Genomic DNA, 24,044 nt, shown 5'->3' on the forward strand with positions numbered 1-24,044 from the left:
TACAGGCATGAGCCACCACACCCAGCCTTTGATTCCCTTTTTACTGTCTCTGTGACCTTGGACAAGTTACTTTTCTCTGCCTCAGTTTCCCCTCCTGTAAAGGGGCATAATACTGCCTACCTTGTGGGGTTGTGAGGAGTCACAAACAAGTTAACAGCAGCACCTGATACATGCTCAGTTAGTGCAGAAAGTGTTTGCTAATAGCTCAGTTCACCTGTAATTCCTGCACTTTGGGAGGCCAAGGTGGGGGGATCACGAGGTCAAGAGATCAAGATCATCCTGGCCAAAACAGTGAAACTTTGTCTCTACTAAAAATAGAAAAATTAGCTGGCTGTGGTGGTGTGTCCCTGTAGTCCCAGCTACTTGGGAGACTGAGGCAGGAGAATGGCTTGAACCTGGAAGGCGGAGGTTGCAGTGAGCCGAGATCACACCACTGCACTCCAGCCTGGCAACAGAGTGGCAAAAAAAAAAAAAAAAAAAAAAAAAAAAAAAGCTCAGTTCACTCTATTCGGACATTCACAGGTGGTTCCCAATGCAGATTGCAGTGACTGAAAGGCTGTGCCTTTGAGTTTGAACTATCTGAGATCCTTTGAACAAGTGCCATTTCTTCCCACTCCCCCTATGCAAAGAGGGGCAGACACACGTGTCTGATGTGACCACAGCCATGTTTCCAGGGAGCCCACACTTAGAGTCTCTGGAGCTGTGGTCTGAGCCAGGACGTAGGTGTGCCTGCACACAGAACAGAGAGAAATAAACTGGCACCCCTGGGGACAGAGTCTGCCACCTGCCTCACTTTGCCCCCAGAGGGTTGGAGGATGGCACCTTCTCCCAGGAGGCATTTCCTTTACCCTGATTTTACTGGTAGGGTTGGGGGAAGGAAGAGAGGGATTCAGAGACTTGGAGAAAGGAGGAAGTAGATTCTTCCTCAAGAAAATGGGGGAGCCCTTTTCCCAGGGAAGCTGTGGACATTCCTGGTGCTGGAGTGGGTAGCAGTGTGGCAATGAGGGAGGGACAGTCTGAAGGCCCAGGGCAGGCAGCAGGCTGGCTGGGTCCACCCAGCATCTCAGGCGTGCCTGGAGCCTCAGAGGCTGAAAACTGTGCTGCCTCTGCTGTGGGCAGACAGGGAGCTGCAGGCTTCTCTGCCCCAGGGGCTGTGGGAGAGCCCTTTCCCTTGGGGGAGGTGTGACTGGCATGCCAGGGACCTCAGGGAGAGGCCTGAAAATGGTGATAGACCACTACCTTCCAGCCCCTAGAGAAAGCTCCCAGCTGCCTGAGGAGAACAAAAGAAGTCTAAGCCATGGCATCTGGGGGAGCCTCCTCTTCGGGAGCCCTGGGCCCCGGGAGGCTACCTGGACCACAGTCTCAGCAGACCATCCCTTTCTCATAAACCCTATACACTCCCCAGAAGTAGACAGTGTGTCATTTTCACAGGGGAGGAACCAAGGCTTGGAGACAGCCAAGGTCACTCCAAGGGTGAATGCTTTGGCCTCCCTGTGATCTGAGGTCTAGCCTGAGAGAGCGCTGCATCCGGCAGAGGGAGCAGAGGGTTTTGCCAGGTGCAGGAAGGAATGACAAAACTGGGGGTCAGGGCTGGCTGAGAGAGCACTCCCTTCTACTACCCCAAACCCTGAGACCTGCAGGGCACAGGTTGATTTTGGTCCCCAGCCTTCTGGGAAGCAGGAAGTGGCAAAGGGAGACACCCATTGCCTCCCAAAGTTGGAGAAATAATACCTATTCCAGGGATGGCAAGGCTAGTAGGTTAAAACCCCTAGGGCAGAAATAATTCTACTGTGAGTAGTGGGAGGTGAGAGTCTTCAAGTTTATGGCCTGCTCCTGGGCCCATGGTGAGGTACCATGTGGAGGAGGGGCTACCTTGAGGAGGAGGATGAGGTGCTGAAAAGGACAGCCTCCTCCTTTCTCTTCATCTGCCAGAGGCAGGACCCAATGGGGATTCTAATTGCAGCCTCCTACCCCGGCCCCTTACCTCAGTATTCAGTGACTCAGATTACAAAAGCTTATGGACTGGATGAGACATTCTGGCTCAGAGCCCCTTTAGTCTGTGACCACTTGGCCCATGGATTGGCCCAGAGTTCGTGGTTGCATACCCAGGGTATGTGTCTGACCAATAGGGAATCCATTCTTAGGCCAGCCAGTGATTTATGTGAAGTCTAGTTTGAAGAATCTTCCAGCTGAACTCAGTGGCTCTTGTGTGTAATCCCAGCACTTTGGGAGGCTGAGGTGGGCAGATCACCTGAGGTTGGGAGTTCAAGACCAGTCTGGACAACATGGTGAAACCCCATCTCTACTAAAATAATACAAAAATTAGCCGGGTGTGGTAGCATGTGCCTGTAGTCCCAGCTACTTGGGAGGCGGAGGCAGGAGAATTGTTTGAACCCGGGAGGCCTAGGTTGCAGTGAGCCGAGATCACACCACGATGTTCTATCAATTTCAATAAGATCAAATGTGTTAATTGTGTTGTCTAGACCTTGTATATCTCCATTAATCTTTTTTGTCTGTGTGTTCTCAGCTATTGAGGGAGGTATGTTGGCCACTGTGGTTGTGGAGACTTCTAATTCTGTCAATTTTTGTCTTACATAGTTTCCAGTTGTGTTATTTGGTGTATATAGCTTTATAACTGTAATACCTTTTGTGGGACTCCTTAATCTTTATGAAATGTTCCTCTCTATTTTTTATGATGCTTCTTGTGTTACATCTTTGGATATTAGTGTATTCATACCAGCTCTTTTGGTCCGGTTTTGCATAGTGTTATTCTTTCCATCCTTTTGCTTTCAACCTTTCTGTAATGTTATATTTAAAGTGTCTCCCTTGTTAGTATTTAGGTTTTTTTTTAAAAAGTATTAGAAAATTCTGGGTGTGTAATTCCAGGTTAGTAGGTTTGTTTTTTCCCCTCATACTTTAAAGAGATCATTTCATCATCTCTGGCTTCCATTGCGTCTGTTGAAAAAGGGAGTTCTCAGCCAGGCGCGGTGGCCCACACCTGTAATCCCAACACTTTGAGAGGCTGAGACAGGTGGATCACTTGAGGTTGGGAGTTCAAGACCAACCCGACCAACAAGGAGAAACCCCCGTCTCTACTAAAAATACAAAATCAGCCGGGCATGATGACACATGCCTATAATCCCAGATAGTAGGGAGGCTGAGGCAGGAGAATCGCTTGAACCCAGGAGGTGGAGGTTGCAGTGAGCCGAGATCGTGCCATTGCACTCCAGCCTGGGCAACAAGAGCAAAACTCTGCCTTAAAAAAAAAAAAAAAGAAAAAAAGAAAAGAATGAAAAAAAGTTCTTGGTTTAATTGTTGCTACTTTGAAGATAAAATGTATTGTTTTCTTTTGTCTTTAATATTTTCTCATTACCTTTTTTTTCTTTCGCAGTTTAACAGTGGGATGCTTGTGTGGGTGTGGGTGGGTGGGTGTGGGTGGGTGGGTATGGGTGTGTATGTGGGTGTGGGTGGGTGGGTATGGGTGCGTGTATTTAAGAAAAAAAACTAAACTCCAGATTGTATTGAGATTTTACCAGTTTTTTGATGACTGTTTCAGGATTCAATCCAGTGTCCTCTGCTTAGTTTTCCAGTTTACTCAGTCTCTTTTGGTCTGTTTCTCAGTCTTTCCTTATTTTTCCTGACACTAAGAGAGCACTGGTCAGGTCACCTGGTCCCATAGTCTGAATTTATATGATTTTTTCCTCATGATTAGACTGGAGTTATGGCAAGAATATCAAAGGTAAAGTGCACTTCTCATGAGATTTTTTTTTTTTTTCTTGTGCGAAGATTCCTATGTGAAATTTGCTGAGTTTACTAAATCTGGGGGTTGAGGTGCTTCAACCATGTTAGCCAGTTATTGCCAGGAGGAATACTGATCCAGCTCCAGGCTCCATTCCTGTCTCCGCTTGCCCCTCGTGCTGGTCCAGTGCATCTGAGAGACCAAGCGAGCAGATCTGCATCCACCCTGCAGCTTGGAGCTGCCAAGCCACTCTAAGCCCAACCTAGATCGGGTGGTCCCTAGATGTACTGTAGATGCATGAGCAAAAACAGATGATCAGAGACTTCATCCCCTGAATTGAAGGTCAGCTTCATTGTTTGAAATAGCTAGCTGATGCAGAGCTGGAACAGCTCACAGTTCTTTCTCCCTCCATCCTGAATATTTGTGTTCTGGGAGCCTGGTACTTACCTCCCTCTCTCAAGACAGGCGTCCCCTACCATCCCTTCACGTCTTTTCTCCCTCTTTATTACCCAAGTCTAAAAGTAGTCCCAGTTCCAGAGAGCCATTATTGAACTCTCTTCCCCTCCTCTTAGCTGCAAGGTAGGTCCAGGGTTCACTGCGCCACCCATCAGCAGCAATGGCCTCAGGCCCGTCCCCTCCCTGGGTCTTGGGGTATAGGGAACAGATGGATATATGGGTGTATGTGGAAAGTAGAAAAGTTCCTTTTTAAAATTTCCTTTCTTGTTAAAGAATAAATGTAAGTGTGCTAATAACTCTTCGTTAAGCCCTATCCTAGGTAGCTGTTAAACATGCCATGCTTACAGGCATGTAGTACATTCCATGTCCTTGTACTTTAATCAAGATATCTGTGCTGGACGTGCTCACAGGCATATCCCAGCTCTCCACTGCTTTTACCTGTTTAGAAAAGTTTTAAGTTGTTAGCCAATTGGGTTTTAGTTTAGATTGTTGATGTCTGGCTCCAGCCAATGGAGATCAGACACAGCAGTAAGGATGGCCCCAAATGCGTAATGGATAAATTGTCTGCTTTCCTTTGTTCATTGTACTCTTGCGGCAAGACGGCTAGTGAGAGTACCTCTCCTGCAGTCCAGGAAGTAAAAATTGTGTTGCTGAAAGATCCTTTGTCTCAGTGCTAATTTTTCTTTGTGGCACCGAGCATCTATTTCCAACAGTGTATATTTCTCAAGTGAAGTGGCACAGGAAACCCCAAATGTTGAGTCCTTAGGTGTAGGATATCTTGTTCTGTGGGTCAGTGAGAAGGATGAGGCTTAAGCAGAACAGGATTAGGGGAAAGTTCCACACAAATATATTTTCTATAGGGTAGAAAATTACAAAAAGAAATAAATGATCCCCTATGAAGCTTCTTTCTGGTATAAATGGTTTCTATAAACTGTCTAGCAGGTGTCGTGCAGCAAAATAACTGTGGGTCATTAAATATAGGACAAATCAAGTTTTATTGACAATAATACTAAATTCCATTCATTAATTCCCAGACATTTCTTGATCATGTAATAGGGCAGCGCACCCATACAGGAAAAAAGTACCGAAGATACATGGCCCACCATGCTTCTGGAGCTTAGAGCAAGAACCGACATTAAGATGGGAGAGATGGCCGAACAAGGTAGAAGCTAACTCTATCCACGTGTCTCAAGCTGTGAGTACTCTGGGCTGGAATTTCACGTAAGACCTTTCAGGCATAACGAGTTAGGAGGAGAGGAAGAGGGGCTGTGCGGGATACGGTTTATGCTTCCATGGCTACTTTCCCCACATCTGTCAGTCCAAGTCCTGGTCCTGCTCTCTGCCCTATCGCTCTAGTCCACATTGGCTTCCAGCTGCTCAAAGCACTTAAAGCTGGTCGCCTTGAATTTCAGCCTCTTATGTCCTATCCTAGGCTGACCATTTTCCATGCATCAGTCCCATTTCCTCTGAATTGGCACTAAGCTCTGTGAGGCCAGTCACTCCATCCTCTGTTCTGGGATCTTGCCCAGGTGCCAGAAGGGTGCAGTGAACTTGGAGGCATGGAAGATTCTGCACACAGAGTGAGATGGGAGTGGCAGAGCCAATCTGATAGAGAAGGGAGTGAAGGGTAGGCCACCTGAGCAGCCCACCCCTTACCCTGACAAAGCCAATCCTCCTTTGGAATGCCTCTTCCCCCTTGAGTCTGGGTTCCGCCTGAGCCATGAATTGGGAAGGAGTGAGGAGCATCTCAAGGCCAGTGAGAGTATCCCAGTGCCCCAAACAGGAAGAATCGGTGTTCAGAGAGTAAGACACTAAGCTTTACTGAGCACCTACTGGGAGCTCGGCGCTGGGCTAGGTGCTTTGCAGACAATGTAACCTTGTAAGGATGTCTTATTTCCATCCCAACTCTTTACTCCATTTTAGTGCTGGGGAAATGGAGGCTCAAAGTTAATTAACTTCCTCTGGGTATTTAGCTAGAATCGCGCTGCTACTGAATTTAAGCCTAGCCTGTCTTCCAAGAATCTCAGATCTTAAGAGAGGATCAAGAGAGAATCTGTGCCAGGTTCCATAGTCAGAACTGTAGACAGGTCCAGTGTTAGTGCTGTTTTTCAGGAGGCTTGGAACTTGAGAGAGAGAAATCGTTAAGAGGTGTGTGTGTGTGTCTGGAGTGAGGAAGTGTATGTGGGAAGTAGAAGTAGAGAAATGTCTCATCCACGTTTCTATCACCTGAGCCCCAGAGAGGAGGGGACTGAACTCCAGACATACAGGGTCCTCCAAGTCTTTGACAAAGTAAGGGGTAGGCTCAGCCAAAGTTGAGAGAAAAGGCCTACGTCATCCCTCTGAGCACCAGAGCCTCAGATCTTCCTTTTAGAAAGGATCCTAGACCATGCTAGTGGTCAGGGACTTTGGAGGTCCATTTACCCATCCCTCTCCTTCTACTGTGAGGAATCTGAGAAGCTGTGGGGTCTGGCCCTTCTCTCCCTGATATCTGTTCTTTCCCCAGAACACTGAGGCCCCAGAAACCTTGTACTCCCAGCCCCTGCTCATGGTAGGACCCACAATGGGACCCTGGCTCTGCACAGGGCCATTCAGTTCTCCATAGAGAGGGACTGTTCTGGAGGGGTTGCAGAGGAGGTTGTCCCGGGCTACGGTCTAGTCTGGCGCTGGGCTCCCATTAGGGCAGAGCTCCGCTGAAAGTCATGATGGGCAGGCAGAGAAGGGAGCAGAGATCAGGCGTGGCCTGGGCCGGCAGGTCAGGTGGCCTCTGGGGTGACAAGGAGAGGTCGCTCTTTTCCGGCTTGTAGCAGGGTGAGACCTCACACCTGTGGGGCAGAGCAGGGGCCAGGGATCAGGGCTGGCCCCCATCCCTTCAGCTCCATCCAGGCCTCTGGGTTGGTGGGAACAGAAACTGCTCCCCTCCCTGGGACCCCCCTTTCCTACCTGACTACACTCTGCAGGATCTTTCTCTCATCCTGGTCCAGGCACACAGCAAAGGGACAGCTGTTGGAGCCAATAATTTGCACCTTGTCCACTTTGATCTGCGACGTGCTAATCTGGAAAAAAGGCCCAGGTCAGCCCTGAAGCTCTGGCCAGGCCACACCACCAGCCCTCAGCAGTTCCTTCTCTCAGAATTGCCCATCCACTTCTGGGGGTATGGGAGAGCAGGGTTCGTCTGACCTCTCTCCAGGGTTAACGGCTGGGTTAGGGGAGGGAGACTGAGGCCTCCATCAGTCCGTGCCTCCTCTCCAGCATCTGAAAGAAGTAGGTGCCCCCTGAGGAGGCTCTGCCCTACCTGCCATCTTCACCAGGAGAGCCCCAGGTTCCCTGATGTAGAGCCTGCTTTCTTTGGCCTATGGGTCTTAGGACTCTCCTGGCACCCACCCCACAACTTTTCCACATACACATGTCCTCTTATGGGGTACCCCTCCCTCCCCGACACCCACAACACTCCACACCTGTGCATATCCCCAAATCACACCCCTCACCCTGCCTCTCCCACCTCTCCTCTCTTTCTCACACACACAACCACGTGTATACACATACATATGTGCACACATACACACCTGCATCCTCTAGTAAATCTCTTGAGGATGTGGCTGGAAGGATAGGGAAGCCCGTACCTGGTTAAAGCCCTTCTTGGATTTGGAGTTCTGCCTTTTCACCACTTCTGTCAGGTTTAGCGTCAGGGCCTCCATGCTGGAATCTGAAGGGCAGGGGCACTCAGGCCAAGCTCAGAGCACCTCTCTGCCAGGTCCCCACCCTGCCCACCCCACTCACCCAGCTCTTCCTGCTTCCGGCAGGCCTTGTTGAGGTTCACGGAGGTACAGACCTTCTCCAGGTTGCTCCAGCGACTCCGTCCACTGATGGCCCCCTGGAAATGCAGTGTAGCCAGACCCTCTGAGTCCAGAGGCCCCCCCGAGCCTGCCGCCTTCTCTTTGAAGGCCCACCAGTGACAGGGCACTGCCTGTAGTCAGCACATCCCAGAAAGTGCTCTCTTATTCACTGGGGCTCCTGTACCACCCTGGATAGACCTGCATGACCCCCGGGAGGAGCTCAGGTCACTGGTTTGGTCTAGGAGTCAGCAGCCTAAGTGACCAGATTGAAAGGTACAAGAGCTGAGAGCTCCTGCAGGGGTGGTCTTAAGCTTCTCCTGCGGAGCCCAGATTGAGGAAGGGATAGGCCCATAGGCATGTTGTTTCTGGCAGAGCCATACTCAAACTCCTTCTTCAGGTCCTTGTGTGAATGTCTCTGTCTCAGGGACTTCTCTGTTGGTAAACCCAAGAACACTTCCTGGTCCTCAGCTTACTTAACCTAGTAGTTCACTACTCTCCCCTCCTTGAAAACCTCTGCTGGGCTTTTGTGATGGCACCCTCCTGGTTTTCCTAGTGCCTGTCTGGCTGGTGCCTCTCTGTGTCAGGGTCACCACCTGCTGGGGTCTGTCCTGCAGACCCTGACTCAACAAAGGATGAATAAATCCACTCAGACACAGAATACAGTGAGAGTGGGCTGGGGTGTTCGTGGCCACTCACAGACACTTGAGGAGAACACTGTAAAGAGATAGCAGCTGCCAGCCACAGCATGCTGACCTCACCAGCCTTTATTCAGCACACATTAAATGACAAAGGCTTTGAGTCAACACCACTAGAGGGTGAAGGTTAAAGGCCAGGTTCTGAGGCCTAAAGCAAACACCATTAGTGGGTAATATCCCTGGTCGACCTCCTGCCAAGAGCCATCCGTAATGAGTAAGGGTTAGTTTATAGGACCACAAGAGTAAACAAGTTAGTCAGGTAAACTCCTCAAATTCCTTTGATTCTACTCTAATTTATTTAACTAAGGGGACAAGGCTGCCTTCAGCCAAGTATTATAGTAAAAACCCTTAAGCCTTCCAAAGGGTTTGTATATATTTTCTATAACTAAAATTCCTCCCACCAGCCTGACTGAATCCTCACATCTCTGCTTTGCTGGATCACCGCCCTCTGCCCACCATTACATCATGAAGGGCTCAGGACTCTCCCCTTGGTCCTCTGCTCTTTGTATTCCCTGCTTCCCCCTTTAGGAGTCTCCTTCGTGCCCTTTTTCCACTAGCAGCTGTCCATCCATCTTCATATTCCCTGCAAAGTCAGGCCTGTTCAGCCAGTTGCCTATTCTCACTGTTTCCTTACATCTCTCAGGGCCTCTCAACCTCAATAATATATCCCAACCCAAACTCGGGATCTTCTCCAACTGGACCCAGGTCTCTTCCTGTGGTCCCCACCTGAGAATATGGTGCCGCCAGTCACAGAGGAGTGACTCCAGGAGTCTGGCCTCTCCTTTTCTAATCCATCCCTGAGCCCTGCTGATGACATTACTCACATCTGTCTCCCATTCCTTTCCAGCTCTGCCACCACTACCCTAGTGCAGGCTGCTGCCTTCATTTCTCTTCTGGACCATGGCAAGAGCCTCCTAACTGGCCTTCCTGCATTACCTGGGGACCCTTCTGATCTCTCCTCCACAGAGCTGCCAGAGGGAGCTCCTAAGCCTCAGATCTGATCATGTCACAGGCATTCTCACCCCCACCACAAACATAAGCCCCCTTAATGAATATCCACTGCTCTTAGGACAAGGATAAAAGTCCTTTCATTGCAATCAAGGCTCTTGGTATGCTGGTCCCCCCCAATTTCTTTAGCCTCACCTTGGCATCATGTTCCCACTGGCTATCTGCTCCAGTGTGTGGGATCTTCTTTCCATGTGCTTTGAGGTGTTCACACTCCCTCCCACCACGGGGCCTTTGCACATGCAGTTCCTGCTGCTGTGAGAGCACTCACCTCTTCTCAGCCTAATTAACTCCTGGTTTTCCTTCTAATATCAACTCAATGTCCCTTCTCAAGGAAGCCTTCTCCTAACTTTCTCCTAACTTCTACTAACTCTCCTGTTCAATTTGCCACTTAGGAACATCCCATGTCCCTCTCCTTCATCCATGTGTCACAGTTGTAATTTTACATCTTGTACATCATCTAACCAATGCCTATGACCCACTCCAGGGGTCTGTCCTTTGCTCACTCTTAGGAACACTCCAGGGCCTAGAACAGTGCCTGGGCTGTGGAAGATGTCTAGCAAGCACCTGGCATGTGGCTGCAGTGAGTGTCGGTTCCTCCTGCTCACCTCCTTCACTGTGAAATGCACCGCAGCCCCAACGCTACTGTCTATTCTGTTTATTGCCTTGTCACCACTCGCCACTCTCTGAAATTATCTTGGCTATTTCTTTGTTTCCTTGTTTCTTGTCTATCTCCCTCCTCTAGACAAGCTAAAATGAGGCCTATCCTTCCCTGCTTAACCCCCCTTTCCCCCTGCCCAGCACAGAGGCAGCATGAGCAAGTGCTAAAGGATGTCCTTGGAAGGCTGAAGAAGAGGAAGGAGACAAGAAGGAAGGAGCCCACCTGTAAGGCCAAGCTTCCCTCAACCTGGACCTTGGGATGTGACCTGCTCAGAGAACTCATGTCTTCTGGTCTGTCGTGGACAGCCCTCTGCCTCCCCACAACTCTCCTCACTCCTATCTCACACCAGTCCCACCTTGCATGCAGCCTGCCAGGCACACTGGCCCCCCGTGAGACCCTGGCTTCTCTTTCAAGTGCCTCTGGAAGCCTTCCCTTGCCCCCTCTCAGCCCTAGTCCTGTAGCCAGGCCCAGCAGACTCCTACCCCTGGGCAGCTGCTAAGTGCATTCAGGTGGGGGCAGAGAACATGGTGGGAGAGACCATTTGGAGGCCAAGGGGCACAGAGATATCTACTCCCTCCCCTCTCTTCTCTCAGCATCCAGGGGAGCCTGCTGTGGCCTCCCAGCATAAAGACTGGGGCCCAGGAACACATGAGTCCAGCTCTGGGCCCAGGCTCTGGGGGAAGAAGGATCAGCAGCAGATCCTGGAGGGGAAGGAGCCCCAGCACAGGTCTTACCTTGCTGTAAATAATCTGTAGTGTTAGAGGAACAGCCTCCCGGTCGCCATCAATGCCCAGCCGCTTGCTACCAGGACCTGTGCCATACACATACAGACCCTTTACTCCCTCTGGCTTCCCAGGCTCCTCACTAATGCAGTAGCCTTACCTCCCATCCCCCACCACATTGACCTTGACTCTCTAGGGATCTGCCTCACCAAGGCCCTGCCTCTCTCTGGCTCCACCTTCCTCCAGGGGGCTCCACACCCCCCACCCCCAGTGACCCGGTCACTCCAGGGCCCCATCTCCTCTGTGACCACACCTTCTCAGGGTCCCGCCTCCCCAGGGCCCCACCCCCTGTAACCCCACTTTCCCATGTCTCCACCTCCCAGTAACGCTGCCTCCTGGTAGCCCTGCCTCCCAGGTAACCCCACCTCCCCAGAGCTCTGAGTCTCAGGCCCCGCCTCCCTGCACACCTAGGCTCAGGCAGTACCCACCTGAAGCCTTGATAGCACGTGTGGCAGCCGAGTGACCCAGCTCCAAGGAGTGGATGAAGATCTCTGTCGTCTTCTCCCCAGTGATGAAGGTCAGCTGGAGAGGACAGGAGCATGTACATCAGTGTGAACCTCTTGGAAGACTATTCTGCTCCTCCAGCATAGAGCTTCTGGCTGCCCGGGGGCAGGTGGGGAAGAGGTGGCGTGGGGCAGGGCAGCCTTACCTCAGTCTGATAGACTTGCAGCAGCACCGGCCTGGCAGCAAATCGACAGTAGTAGAGTAGCATGTCCGCCAGGATGGGCAACTGGGCAGGGGAGCCCTCCAGGGTCTGGGCTTCAGCCTTCAGGGGCTGCTATGGCCAGAGGGAAGGTGCGGCCATGTAAGGAGAGTAGGTAGATAGAGGGCAGGAAGGAACAAGAATAAGGGAGGAAGAGAGAAGACAGACACAGAGAGAGCTAGCCAGGAGGAAGCAGGAAGCAGGGGAGGGCCGGCGCCCAGTCTCCCTGCCCCTTGCCTGACCCACTGGCCTCCGGGGGAGGCTTCTGCTTAGCCGGACAAGGCCAGGCATTGAGGAAGGGGGCTGAAATCTGAGGTCCCCCAGACCCTTCTGATGGCCCTCCTCTGTCACTGCAGTGACCTCAGCTCTTGCCCTCAGTGTCCTGAGTTCAGGCTCAGCCCTGCTTCTCACTCACACTCCCTGCTCTTTTCCAAGAGAGCCCAAGTACTTCATGGGGGCCTCAAGCTGGATTCCCTAAACCCAGAGCCTTCTAAATGAGGCTGGGTGACTACAGCCAGTGTGCCCTGTTCCCCAACCCCAGAGACCACTTACCTGACACAAGACTTCAGGGGGCAGGTGCATGAGGCCCAGCACATTGCGCTCATACCAGGGGTCCAGCATGCCGAGGTAGTGGGAGATGTCATTGGTGCTCTCCTCCCAAGGGGCCATGCCCAGCTCCTAGGGCAAGCAACAAGGGTCATTCCCAGCTCCCCAAGAGGCCTGCCCATCCTTGCTCCAGGGCTTTGGATGGTACCTGCAGCTCCAAGCTGAGCTTCTCCCTGCCCTTGGGGAAGTATGACAGTTTTCAGCCTTTGTCATATGGCAATGTGTCATGTCCAAGTGCAGGGAGTGGCCAGGTGGGGGGAGGTGCATCATCAGTACAAGGGATTGCATTCCGTGACTTCCAATTGGCTTCCTTCAGGTAGCCAGAACTCTTTCCCACCCCACTGGCCCAGGGCTGGGAACGTACTCCAGGGCTGGAGTGCCTAGGGCAGTCTGTCGGGGGTGAGGGTGTCTGGCTCCGAGGGGGTGGACAGACACCAGGGCTGGTCCCATGGCTTCGCTTCACAGGCACGTAGAAGAACTGAAGTTTGAAGAACCGTGTGAGGAGCGGGCGATTGTTCTCCAGCCGCCTGGTAAGAAGAAGATGGTAAGAAGAGGGCCAGGAGCGGTGGCCTCATGCCTGAAATCCAGCACTTTGGGAGGCCAGAGTGGGTGGCTCACGCCTGTAATCCCAGCACTTTTGGAGGCTGTGGTGGGTGGATCACAAGGTCAGGAGTTCGAGACCAGCCTGGGCAACATGATGAAACCCTGTCTCTACTAAAAATACAAAAATTAGCTGGGCATGGTGGCATGCGCATGTAGTCCTAGCTACTCAGGAAGCTGAGGCAGGAGAATCGCTTGAACCCAGGAGGCAGAGTCTGCAGTGAACCAAGATCATACCACTGCACTCCAGCCTGGGCAACAGAGTAAGACTGTCTCAAAAAAAAGAGAAAGAGAAAGGAACTTTTGGTCCTTCTGGGGTCCTGAACCTCAGGCCCCAGATTCCACCAGCACAACAACCCTGTTACCCAGGGCAGAGCAATGCCCCCCATTACGGCTCTTACCGAAGGTTGCTATACGCCCGAGCCACCTTTCCTGAAATCCGATCTGAGCCAAAGACAACAACACGTAGCGTGGAAGCCTTGGGATCCTCATCTCCACTCAGGAAGGGGCGGCGGCGCTGGTGGCGTGAAGCAGGGGCCAGAAGCCAGCTGGGCAGCTGGGTACCGAGTTTGGGCTGGGGCAGGGAGCGAGAGCGCTGTGCCCGGGAAGGGGGCGGTGCTGGTTCATCCAGGGGGCTGCAGAGGCTCCCTGCCCGCCGCAGGGGCAGGGGGGTGTCCGGGCTGCCCTCTAGGCTCCGAGAGTCCCTCCGCAGTACCAGCTGACTGGTGCTCTTAAAGAGTTTATAGATCCTGTTGAACTTCTGCCCAGGCCTGCGGTGGCTGCGGTGTTCCTGGCTGCTACGCCTCCTCGGCCACTCGGAGGAGCTCTCCTCGCTGTCCTCCACATAGCCACTGTCCATGCCATCCGAGAGGCCTGAGACAAAGGAGGTCAGCAGCTGGCGTGACAGGGCTGGCCCTGAGGCCTGGGAGGATGCAAGGGACAGGGTGGAGTCGTGGGACACCAAAGAGCTGGTGGAGAGCAGGGAGTCCCTCTCGGCACAATGCCTATCAGTTTCCAAGTCCTCTTCCTCCTCCTCCTCTTCCTCTTCTTCATCATCTCCCAGGATCCCTGGCTGGAGCAGTTCCTGTTCCTTCAGCAGGATTTCCTGCAGGATGTCTACAGGAAAGCAAGGCCAGCACTGTCTGGGTGTCTGGGCCCCTGAATCCCTTCTTGCATTCCCTTTGGAGGGGAGACAGCAGAAGGACTCAGGGCCAGCCCAGTACTCCTAGCATTGCCCCCTGCTCTGCACAGAGCCAGCTCCGGTGGGAGAGCTTTGGGGACAGGGGTGGGAGCTGGGTAGACAGTGTGGGGCATGGGTGTCACCAGGACCCCAGCTCCTTACCAAAGCTGTCCTGGTTCCAGCTGTAGGTGTAGCACCGGGCGACAGGGATGGGGATGGTATGGAGCTTCCCTGGTTTTGCAGTGTCTGTAAGAACAGAGCGGATGGGAGAAGAGGGCTGGAAGGAGACCTTGGAGATGGGCCAGTCCAGTCCCATTGCCTTGGAGAAGAGACCAGAGTTGGGGAAGGACTGGCACAAGGACACATAGCTGGATGGGCCGAAGCTGAGTTAGAGCTGCGGTGCTGGGTTCCCGGCCAGAGGGCCCTTCTTTCAAGCACACCGTGTAGACACCATGCCCTTTATGAGCTGTGTGAACGTGGCCAAGCCACAAGCTCTGAGCCTTATTTGACAATGCTCCCATGGGAGAATAATAGTACTAGCCCAGAAGGTTTTCATGAGGAATACTGTAACAGGGACGGCTAATTGCTCCTCAAAATCTGTGCTCCCTTCTATGGTAACAGAGTTGTAGAGAGGAGGTTTCCCAGGCTCCTCTGGGGCAAGATGTGGCCACATGACCGAGGTGGGCTCAGAGGAACAGGTGGGTAAGCGAAGTGCTCAGCTTCTGCATCACCTTCAGCAGAAAAGTGCAGCCTTTGGCCTCGTAAGCACTTTTTTCTCTTCCTACAAGCTGCCATCACGATGGCACCCCCACCCTGTCCCTATAGATAGGAATGACACCCTAGGGAATGGCAGAGCAGAGGGATGCTGAAGAAGCTGAGTCCCTGAGTGACTGTGTGAAGTAGAGCCACCATGCCCGCCTGAACCGCGCACCTTGGGAGCTAGAATAGGCCATGGGGAATGTGGGCAGAGCCCCCTCTCCCAAGAGCCTCACCTAACACCGCAGGGAAGCCGGCTTTTTCTCCCACTGCCTGCAGCTTGGTCTTGAGCCACTGCCGGGCTTCTGTGGCATCCCCGATGCCAGATGCCAGCTCCTGTGCCTCTGCGGTCTCCGTGAAGATGTCCTCAAGCTCTGCCAGGGTCTTGGCCTGAAACCCCAGGAGGAGATGGGCTTTGCTCCTGGACCATGAACTAGCTGCCCACCTGTTCTCCTAGGTTCTTACTGGAGGAGGCAGTGATCTGTCCCCTCCCAGCCTTATCACCCATCTCCTACCCACAGCTGGCCAGACAGCTAGGCCTCTCCCTGTCCTTCCATTCTCAGGAAATGGTCAGGAGAGAAAGGACCAGAGCCATGGCACTGCAGTTAGAGGGGACTTCAGAGTTCCTCACTGTACCCCAGAGAGGGGAGGGAGCTGTGCAGGGAGACACAGCCGACCTGTGACAGAGCCAGGCCTAGATGCCAAGTCTTCAGCCCAAAGCTCATTCTCGTTCCTATGGCATATGCCATCTTCTAAGGCACTAGTAATCTGTGTCCAGCCCCACTGGTCAGGATCCGGCACACCAGAAAACACCCTCAAGGAGACCAGCCTTCCAGCCACCACCCCACCATGTCACTTGGGGTGCAGGAGACGTGTATACTCTAGGAATGGTGGCTGGGATGAAGCAGGGAGGGGGGCTCTACCTCTCCGGAGAGGTGTCCCACCAGAGCCCCAGGCCCCAGGTACATACCTGCAGCCTGCAGTGCAGGCCTGGAACATCACAGTGGGCCCCAAAGGTGGCCTGGAAGGCGTGCAGGAGCAGGGTGGTGTAGGCGCTGTGAGGTGAGTGTCCGGGGGCGCTCAGCTTATTGGCTACAGCGAGGAACTCGGCCTGCACTTCCACGGGGTTCAGTAGCAGCACGGTGCTGGGGACACAGGGGACCAGCTATGGCACCAGGGGGTGGGCAGGATGCCAGGGCACAGCTACCCACCTTGTGCCTGCTGGTGCTAAGCTCCACCAAGGCCAGGGCCTCTGCCAGCCCAGGCAGAGCTCGAGGAAGTGGCCACAGGAGGCCAGGACAGAGGCAGCAGCTGCAGGGCCCAGGTTCCCAGGGAAAGTCATGGGGTTTGCTGCTGAACATTTTCCAGCTTGGTGCTTTCAAAGATCTTTTCAAAACGGAACTTCATCTTTAAAAGTAAATGTACTTAATTTTTATATAAACATCTTTTTCCTATGAGACAACTGAGTGGATGCAAGATTACTCAGATGAGGATCATACTTTAGGCAAGCTGACTTGAAGCCAAGCGACCAGTTTTCAGGGGGAGCCGGGCAGCGACATGGCATGGTGCTGTGTGGTCTGGGACGAGTGGGGCCTGACATTGCTCGTGGCGTGGGGCCGCATTTGCCCAGAGGAGGGGGTACCGAGTCAGAGTGCCTCTTCTTCCTCCACTCGTGGGGGACACCTTTTCTCATCAGCCCAAAGCCATGATAAGGGCTGACATTGGCAGGGAGGAGAGTGTGCGCCCAGCCACTGCTACCTCCCTTTCCGAGGGACACTCAGATTCCCTCTTAGTGCCAGTGTTTAAATTTCTTTATCATGGAAACTTTCAAACATATCCCCAGTTAAAAGAGTCGTGGCTCTGAGGAGCTGATCACTCTGTTTACAGTTCACAACACATGGCTGTTCTCACTTTCCCCATGCCAACCCCTCCATCACTACACGACCTCAAAGCAGATTCAAACCATCACGGCTGTGTATCCAGGCATGATTTAGTATGAACTGCGTGTGATGGCTCTCTCTTAATTCCACACTGTGTTTAAACTCAGTGCGCAGGAGTACTGCCCAGGCAGCATTCCCTCCGGGCCCTGTGGATGTTGGTGCCCAGGGACAGGGCAGAGACAGGACTAGTCTATTGTCAAAATTCCCATCATTTGGTTAGAAACTAACTTAGATTTCTCTAAGAAAGAAAAAGGAGGTGGGCAGCTGTGTGTGGTGGCTCCCGCCTGTCATCCCAGCACTTTGGGAGGCTGAGGCCGGCGGATCACAAGGTCAAAAAATTGAGACCATTCTGGCCAACGTGGTGAAAACCTGCATCTACTAAAAATACAAAAACCTGGGCGTGGTGGCATGCGCCTGTAGTTCCAGCTACTCAGGAGGCTGAGGCAAGAGAATCACTTGAACCTGGAAGGCAGAGGTTGCAGTGAGCCAAGATGACACCATTGCACTCCAACCTGGCGACAGAGCGAGACTCCACAAAAAAAAAAAAAAAAAAAAAAAAAGGAAAATGGAAGAGGTGGGCTTAACATAAACAGCCCCTTATAACCCTCTCCCTTGCTAAGTGCTGAGTCTTTCCTTCCACAGACGTGTGCTAAGCACCACCACACGCAGGACGAGCCATGCGGAGCCCCTGCCCTCACCAGCACGCATCATTTCTCTGCCGAAGAGCCTGTCATCGCTCCAATTTATATATAATTAAAGTGAGACCATCTCTCAATGTTAAGCTCTTTCTACAAATCTCTTGGTGGCTCCTTCCCCTTAGGTGAAAAATCCCTTTCTCGCGGGGTTAACGTGAGGATTAAATGAGTCAGCACATGTAACCATGCTTAGAATGGTGCCTGGGTTACAGAACGATACACCATCTCAAAAACAAAACAAAATGAAACAAAAAAACCAAAAAGTCCGGGCAGCACTTAGAGAGGCCGAGGCGGGCGGATCACCAGAGGTCATGAGTTCAAGACCAGCCTGACCAACATGAAGAAACCCCGTCTCTAGTGAAAATGCAAAATTAGCCAGGCATGGTGGTGCATGCCTGTAATCCCAGCTACTTGGGAGGCTGAGGCAGGAGAATCACTTGAACCCAGGAGGGCAGAGGATGCAGTGAGCCAAGATCAAGCCATTGCACTCCAGCCTGGGCAACAAGAGCAAAACTCCATTTCAAAAAAAAAGAATGGTGCTTGGAGTCTTAGTAAGGGTCTAAAAGGTGTTGATAATTGATTCTTCAGCCCACCTGCCCCAGCCCACCAGAAGCACCTCATTTACTTAGTAAACTACAACATTTCAGCATCCTTTCCTTCTCTCTCAACATCTATCATTTTGTTTGTTTTTACCTAGAGGAAAGTCAAGAGGTGTTGCTCAGGGGAGTGAGTGCGAAGTGAACCCCGGGGGCTGGGAATAGGGAAGGCTGGGGGCACCTATAATTTCTGAGCTGATGAAGGCCAGGGTCCCTGGGCTCTCAACATCTCAAGGTGAGACAGCACCCAACTCTTCAAGTCCTGCAGAGGGTCTTCTGAATGGGCACTCCCCCGCCACAGTGGCCGTCTAGTGCTTTTCAAACTGCAGGTCAGGACCCAGGAGTGGGTCATGAAATCATCTGGGGAGTCGAGTTTATTTCTTAAATGAAACAATAGAATAGAGCTCATCCTATGTCGTAAGAATAAGTTTTGTTTCAGGGGTGTGTTTGTGTACCAGGCTGTATTTTTCTTGTAAGTCTTGTTCAAAAAGTTTGGAAACACTGTTTTAGTAAAAGGCAGAAAGAGACTGTAGAAAGTCTCATGGGCTTCTGAGTAAGCCTGAGGGTTAAATCCTGGCTCAGACCCTTGCTAGCTGTGTGGACTTGGGGAAATTGCTTGGCCTCTCTGACCTCCAGTTCCTCATCTGAAAAGAATGGATCAACTGGGGGAACGGTGTGTCTAACACCTGGCACAATGGATGCAGACCTCTTTAAGAATCTGGTGAAAGATCCTCAGCATAGAAAACAAAACTGGACACAAAATGTCACCAGCAGTGCCGGGGGTTCCCAGTTCCCTGGAAGCCTGTTTGTTGCTGGCTGGGGTGGACGGGGTAGGTGGGGGCATTGGATGTTTGGGGAGGGTAGATTGAAGGTGGAACAGTGCAGAGGTCCCAAACGCCCTCCCCTCTGTTCCTCCATCCCCCAAGAGCACTCACACGGTGGAGCTGCGGTGACTCCTGATGGGCAGGCCCTGCTCAGCCCTCACCAGCCTCTGGTAGGAGATCCCTGTGGGCCAACAAGAAGATCGTTCACAGTCTGGTCAGTTTCTTCAGCATCCTCCTTGTGCCTCGTGGTGAGCAGGCACTAGACAATCAGGTTGGAAGTTCCCAGATGGAGCTCAGGAGGAGCTGCTCTGTGGATCCTCCAGCGTGCCCAGCAGTTGGCTTCTGTGCAACCTTTTACACCTCACAAGCCATATCCCCACCTCTGCCTCCAACACCTGGGCCTCGCTGTCCTCTGGATTTCTATGGCCTCTCTGACTGCCCTCCTTTCCTAAGAGCTTCCTACTCTCCTTGCAGCCCAGGTCCCGGCCCCAGGCTTGGAGGCAGCCTCGCTAGAGAGAAAGGGATTCAGGGTGAGAGCGCAGGTCGGAAGCCTGAGTTCCAGTCCAGCTCTTCTGCGTGGCCTTGGGCAGGTCGCTTTATCCCTGGGCCTCAGTTTCTCCCAGGAAGGGCAGATGTGATCAGTGGCCTCTGAGGCCTTTTGCAGTCTATGATTCCCAGGCCCTACCATGTCTCGACCACCTCCAATTTTCTCTTTTCAGAGACTGGGAGGCAGAGCACTGGGAGGCAGAACCTGGTCCCAGGAGGCTGCCGCATCTCATGCTGCCCAGCTGCTCCTGGGTCCCTGCCGCGGCTCCCTCTCCCGGTCCTGGGTGCCTTCCTGCTCTGCCAGGCACCTCTCAGCCTATCCACTTTGCCTCAGCTCTAGCCAGGCAGCGAGTTTTGAATTCTGCACCCTCCTCTGCCCCCATACCTCCCCATCTCTGCCTGGAGTCCCAAGTCCTGTCCGGGGATCGTGGTCTTGCCAGGCATCCTCCCTGCTCGGAGGCATTGCATCCCAGGCTCCGCTCCCAGCCTGCACCTCCTTCCTCCCTGGGCCTTCCCACTATCTGTCGCCTCTAACGTCAAAGTGCTGAGAAGAAACACACCAAAGGTTTTTCTCTGGTTTCTGCAACGTGAGTCTGTTCTGCACAGTCATCGCTTTACACTGTCTATTCAGTTATATGTCCACCATAAGGAGATGAAACAGCAAGTGTGAGTTCACTCCCTCACAGAACAGGGGCTGGGGACGTGGCATGGTGGGCTGTCTTCCTGTCATAGCTTGGAAATAGGCCCAGGGTAGTCCCCATCCAGGGCAGGGCCACCCTGAACTGGGACTGAGCTGGGAACCTGCAGGACATCCCCTCAGAAGTGCAAGTCCTGACTGGGGGTTTAAAGACAGCTATAAATAGAAAGGCTGTGATGTCCCTTTAGTCAAAGGCAGAAAATTGCCATATAATGCTCTTCTAACTTGGGACCTAATTGCTTTGATTTTTGGCCTTTTGTGTGATGTTTACTTTATGTAATCATCGCGTATTTAGAAGTGAATGTTAGTCTATTTTGTCAGGAAAGTCCCTGACACAGTGGCTGATGTAATCATCAGGACCTAGGGCACCATCTGGTGGCCACTCACATGCATTACAGAGAAGAGATCCTCACCGGCTCTCCAACCACCGCAGCATAGTATCGTAGTTACCATAGTAGAGGCAAACATATCCCCCAACTTCCTGATCATAAAACACACAGACACGCAAAATCTCCTCTTGACCTTATTTCTCTTTTCTTTTACTATTTAATGTTTTTAACAGGTAACCCACACCTCGCTAACTCCATTTCTTCACTGCCACTTCTGCCTCTGTTGACCCGGGACATCCAGGCAGTCACACTCCAGGAAGCTGTGGGCTGTGACATCACTCTCCCTTTACATCAGGTTTCTTTCAGAACTCTCAGCCATTGGCTTCCAAACCCTCCTACCCTCCTGACCCTGCTCTCCTGAAGCTCGGCAATGTTTTCCAAGTCCCCAAACCCAACGGTGCAACCTCGTCATCATGCCGCCTGAACTTTTGTTCTGGAGTGCTCGGTACTGTTGACAACCTTCTTTTCGAAGCTCCTTCACCTCCTCTGGTCTCTAGGATGAAGAGCAGATTCTAACATCTACATCCATGTGCCTTAATCTCATTTTAGGATTGTGCTACTGTTGGAACCAGAAGCTGCTTCGTATGAGCTATGTGAACTCCATGTGACCATTGTTCTATGAATTCTGTTGCTTTCACGGGATGTTGAGGAGGGCACCTGTGCTTCTTGGCACACCCTGACCCAGAGAGAGGTATTTTCAGAGTTGCTTGGCTGGTGCTGAATACCCAAGATACCAACAGTTCCCAAGTGGAACCTATGATCATCCAATAAACTCCCGCCCTCACCCTGAAAACACTGTCAAACCCCCTCCTCGGCCTCTCTTGGTAATGGACACCCCTGCTTAGCATGGGGTGTGGGGTTTGGGGATAATTAACTGGTGGTCTGAGCTCTGAGCTGGGAACAAATTAGAAAAGTCTGTGCAATGTGAAGGAGGCTTTAATCCTAGAAACTTTTTTACAGACAGACCCCTTTGAGCCTGGCTTAGAAATTGTACTGCCAAGTCCCCATTTGCTGGTGTGTGCTGCGAGGTTGGAAGTGTCCCCTAGAATCCTGCATGGGCTTGGTTTTCACAATGGTACCTGGTGATGCCAGGGAGGCCATGAATGCTAAGTAGGGTGGGCAATATCAGTTCCAGGACCCTTACCTCCACCCTCCACTCCCCAAATGGAAGCTGCATGGGGGAGCCTCGAGTCAACAGACGCTTCTGTCCCTTTCATCTTAGATCGCATCCTTCCTTGGTCACCTTAGGAGATGGGATCAGCTTTCTGAGTTTAGCTTCTTAGATCAAGATTAGTCCAAGGGCTAAGCAAGAACCTTGCCTGGGTTGTTCCTGTGTCAGGCCCTGGCAAGTAGGAAATCAAGAAGACTCATCCCATACAGGCCAAAAATGGGGTGGGTGGGCAGCACACAGTCATAGTGAAGGTCCAACTCCTGGCCCAGATGTCCAAGACCCTTCGCCATTGAGCCTTGTTTGCCCAGCAAAGCTCCCACTTTTTCAAAGTTGCAAGTAGGTGGACATTCTGCATGGAACAGCTAACTGTGAAGATCCAGGACCCATGAAAATCACTATGTCTGCTATCAAGCAAGCACTGGTATTAACACCACACTGGCAGACAGGTCCATGCTGAGGGTGATGTGGGTACTTGGGCCTGGGGGAGGCAAGCAGCAACCACATCTGACACTTTTCCTCTTAGAGGGAAACACCAAGATTCCAACAGGGTGGAAGCAGGACATAGTCCCAACTGCACTGCAACCCCCAAATGAGACTATATCAGGTTGGTTCTCCAGCATCTAATCTAATTAATCATTAGATCAAGGAATTTGAGTTATAGAGAATATATACAAACTCTTTTGGAAGGCCTAATGGTTTTTACTATAATACTTGGCTGAAGGCAGCCTTGTTTCCTTAGTTAAATAAATTAGAGTAGAAACAAAGGAATTTGAGGAGTTTACCTAACTAACTTGTTTACTCTATAAACTAACCCTTACTCATTCCGGATGGCTCTCTCCGGGGAAGGTCGACCAGGGATATTACCCACTAATGGTGTTTGCTTTAGACCTCAGAACCTGACCTTCAATCTTCACCCTCTAGTGATGTTGACTCAAAGCCTTTGTCATTTAATGTGTGCTGAATAAAGGCTGGTGAGCTCAGCATGTTGTGGCTGGTGGCTGCTATCTCTTTACATCACTATCCTCAAGTGTCTGTGAGTGACCACGGACACCCCAGCCCACTCTTTCACTGTAGTCTGTGTGTGTGGATGTATTCATTTGTTGTTGAGTCAGGGTCTGTAGGACAGACCCCTGCAGGTGGTGACCCTGACAAATATCAACTCACGGTGGACAGTTTGAGTCTGACATACATCATGCCCTGAAGTAGACACCAGGCACAACACTCCCCACAGCTGGGTTTCTCTTACACTTCCCTCCTCACCCAGGTACAGCTCCCTCCTGCTCTCCATCTCCAGGGTCCTGGACTCCAGAGAGGCAGGAGGAATTGGGAACTCATGGCTGTGGGCCTCAACAGGGCCTGGGTGGGAAGGTGAAGCACAGCTTTCTGGTGAATGAACAAAGGAGGAGAGGACACAGCAAGGGAGACTTGAAATTCCTGGCCACCGGGAGTCCAGGAGCAGAGACATGGAAGGTAGAAGGGATGTGGCTAGGAAGCCAAGAGGGAAATATTGGGGAGAAGGAACCCACTGGGCAGACTTTCATGCAGCAGAGGAGATGTGAGTTCCTGGAATGAAAGGCCGGTGATACCACAAGATATATGCTGCTCTGAACAAGCACAGTGACCCCATGGAAATGCCTGCTGGATGAGGTCTCCAGCTTTGCAGAGCCACTGGGCTTGCAGGGGGCAAAGTAAGATGAGACCTGCCATACCAGTCTTTCACCACACTGGTGAAAGTCACCCTAACAGAACCAATCCAGGTCCAATGGGCTCCTCTTACAAGTAAGTCGTATCGTATGCGGCAGAGACTTCTAGGCATCTATCTACTCAATATCCACTCCTCCTTTATGAGGGGGACACTGGGCATTGTACCCAGTTGATAAGTCAGTTTCTCAACCTCTCTTGCAGAATGTGTTAGGTGGACCCTTTTGTGCAACCACCTTCCTTCTTTCTGTTAACTGGAATTTGGACATCACGGCCAGCTCTCTGGCAGCCATCCTAGACCATGAAGCAACCTTGAAGATGGTGCCTCTGGCTAAGGATGGCGAAGCAGAAAGATGAGAGAAGCCTGGTCTAGGATGTTCGTGGGGCCACCATGCCAACATTGGCCTGCTGTCTTGAGAGAGAGAGAGAGAGAGAGAGAGAGAGAGAGACACCTCTCTCTCTCTCTCTC

The 24,044-nt window shown here is 51.9% G+C and overlaps 1 protein-coding gene and 1 long non-coding RNA gene across 5 annotated transcripts in view; one reads left to right on the forward strand and one right to left on the reverse strand.

Moving 5' to 3' along the window:
* LOC141581796 (uncharacterized) overlaps positions 1–23,987 on the forward strand; it is a 154,699-nt gene extending 130,712 nt beyond the window's left edge. The window contains exons 2-5 of one of the 2 annotated variants that reach the window (XR_012514535.1): positions 5,252–5,390; positions 10,530–11,784; positions 12,946–21,148; positions 21,253–23,987. This is a non-coding gene — a long non-coding RNA (uncharacterized LOC141581796). Of the gene's footprint in view, positions 1–5,251; positions 5,391–10,529; positions 11,785–12,945 lie in introns of both variants that reach the window. The other variant, XR_012514536.1, reaches the window with a different exon arrangement.
* PIK3R5 (phosphoinositide-3-kinase regulatory subunit 5) overlaps positions 5,172–24,044 on the reverse strand; it is an 83,824-nt gene continuing 64,951 nt past the window's right edge. Inside the window, exons 6-19 of one of the 3 annotated variants that reach the window (XM_010339849.3) lie at positions 19,183–19,252; positions 15,987–16,161; positions 15,253–15,406; positions 14,423–14,506; positions 13,482–14,196; positions 12,845–13,007; positions 12,427–12,552; positions 11,821–11,946; positions 11,600–11,693; positions 11,124–11,200; positions 7,973–8,066; positions 7,816–7,898; positions 7,136–7,248; positions 5,172–7,017 (exon numbers count right to left, since the gene is read on the reverse strand). In XM_010339849.3, coding sequence (XP_010338151.1) covers positions 6,870–7,017; positions 7,136–7,248; positions 7,816–7,898; positions 7,973–8,066; positions 11,124–11,200; positions 11,600–11,693; positions 11,821–11,946; positions 12,427–12,552; positions 12,845–13,007; positions 13,482–14,196; positions 14,423–14,506; positions 15,253–15,406; positions 15,987–16,161; positions 19,183–19,252 — 2,222 coding nt within the window. In that variant the 3' untranslated portion in view covers positions 5,172–6,869. Of the gene's footprint in view, positions 7,018–7,135; positions 7,448–7,815; positions 7,899–7,972; positions 8,067–11,123; positions 11,201–11,599; positions 11,694–11,820; positions 11,950–12,426; positions 12,553–12,844; positions 13,008–13,481; positions 14,197–14,422; positions 14,507–15,252; positions 15,407–15,986; positions 16,162–19,182; positions 19,253–24,044 lie in introns of those variants that run through there. The other 2 variants (XM_010339848.3, XM_074388165.1) reach the window with 2 other exon arrangements.

The sequence above is a fragment of the Saimiri boliviensis genome, chromosome 17 (assembly GCF_048565385.1).
Source record: "Saimiri boliviensis isolate mSaiBol1 chromosome 17, mSaiBol1.pri, whole genome shotgun sequence".
Classification (NCBI taxonomy): domain Eukaryota; kingdom Metazoa; phylum Chordata; class Mammalia; order Primates; family Cebidae; genus Saimiri; species Saimiri boliviensis.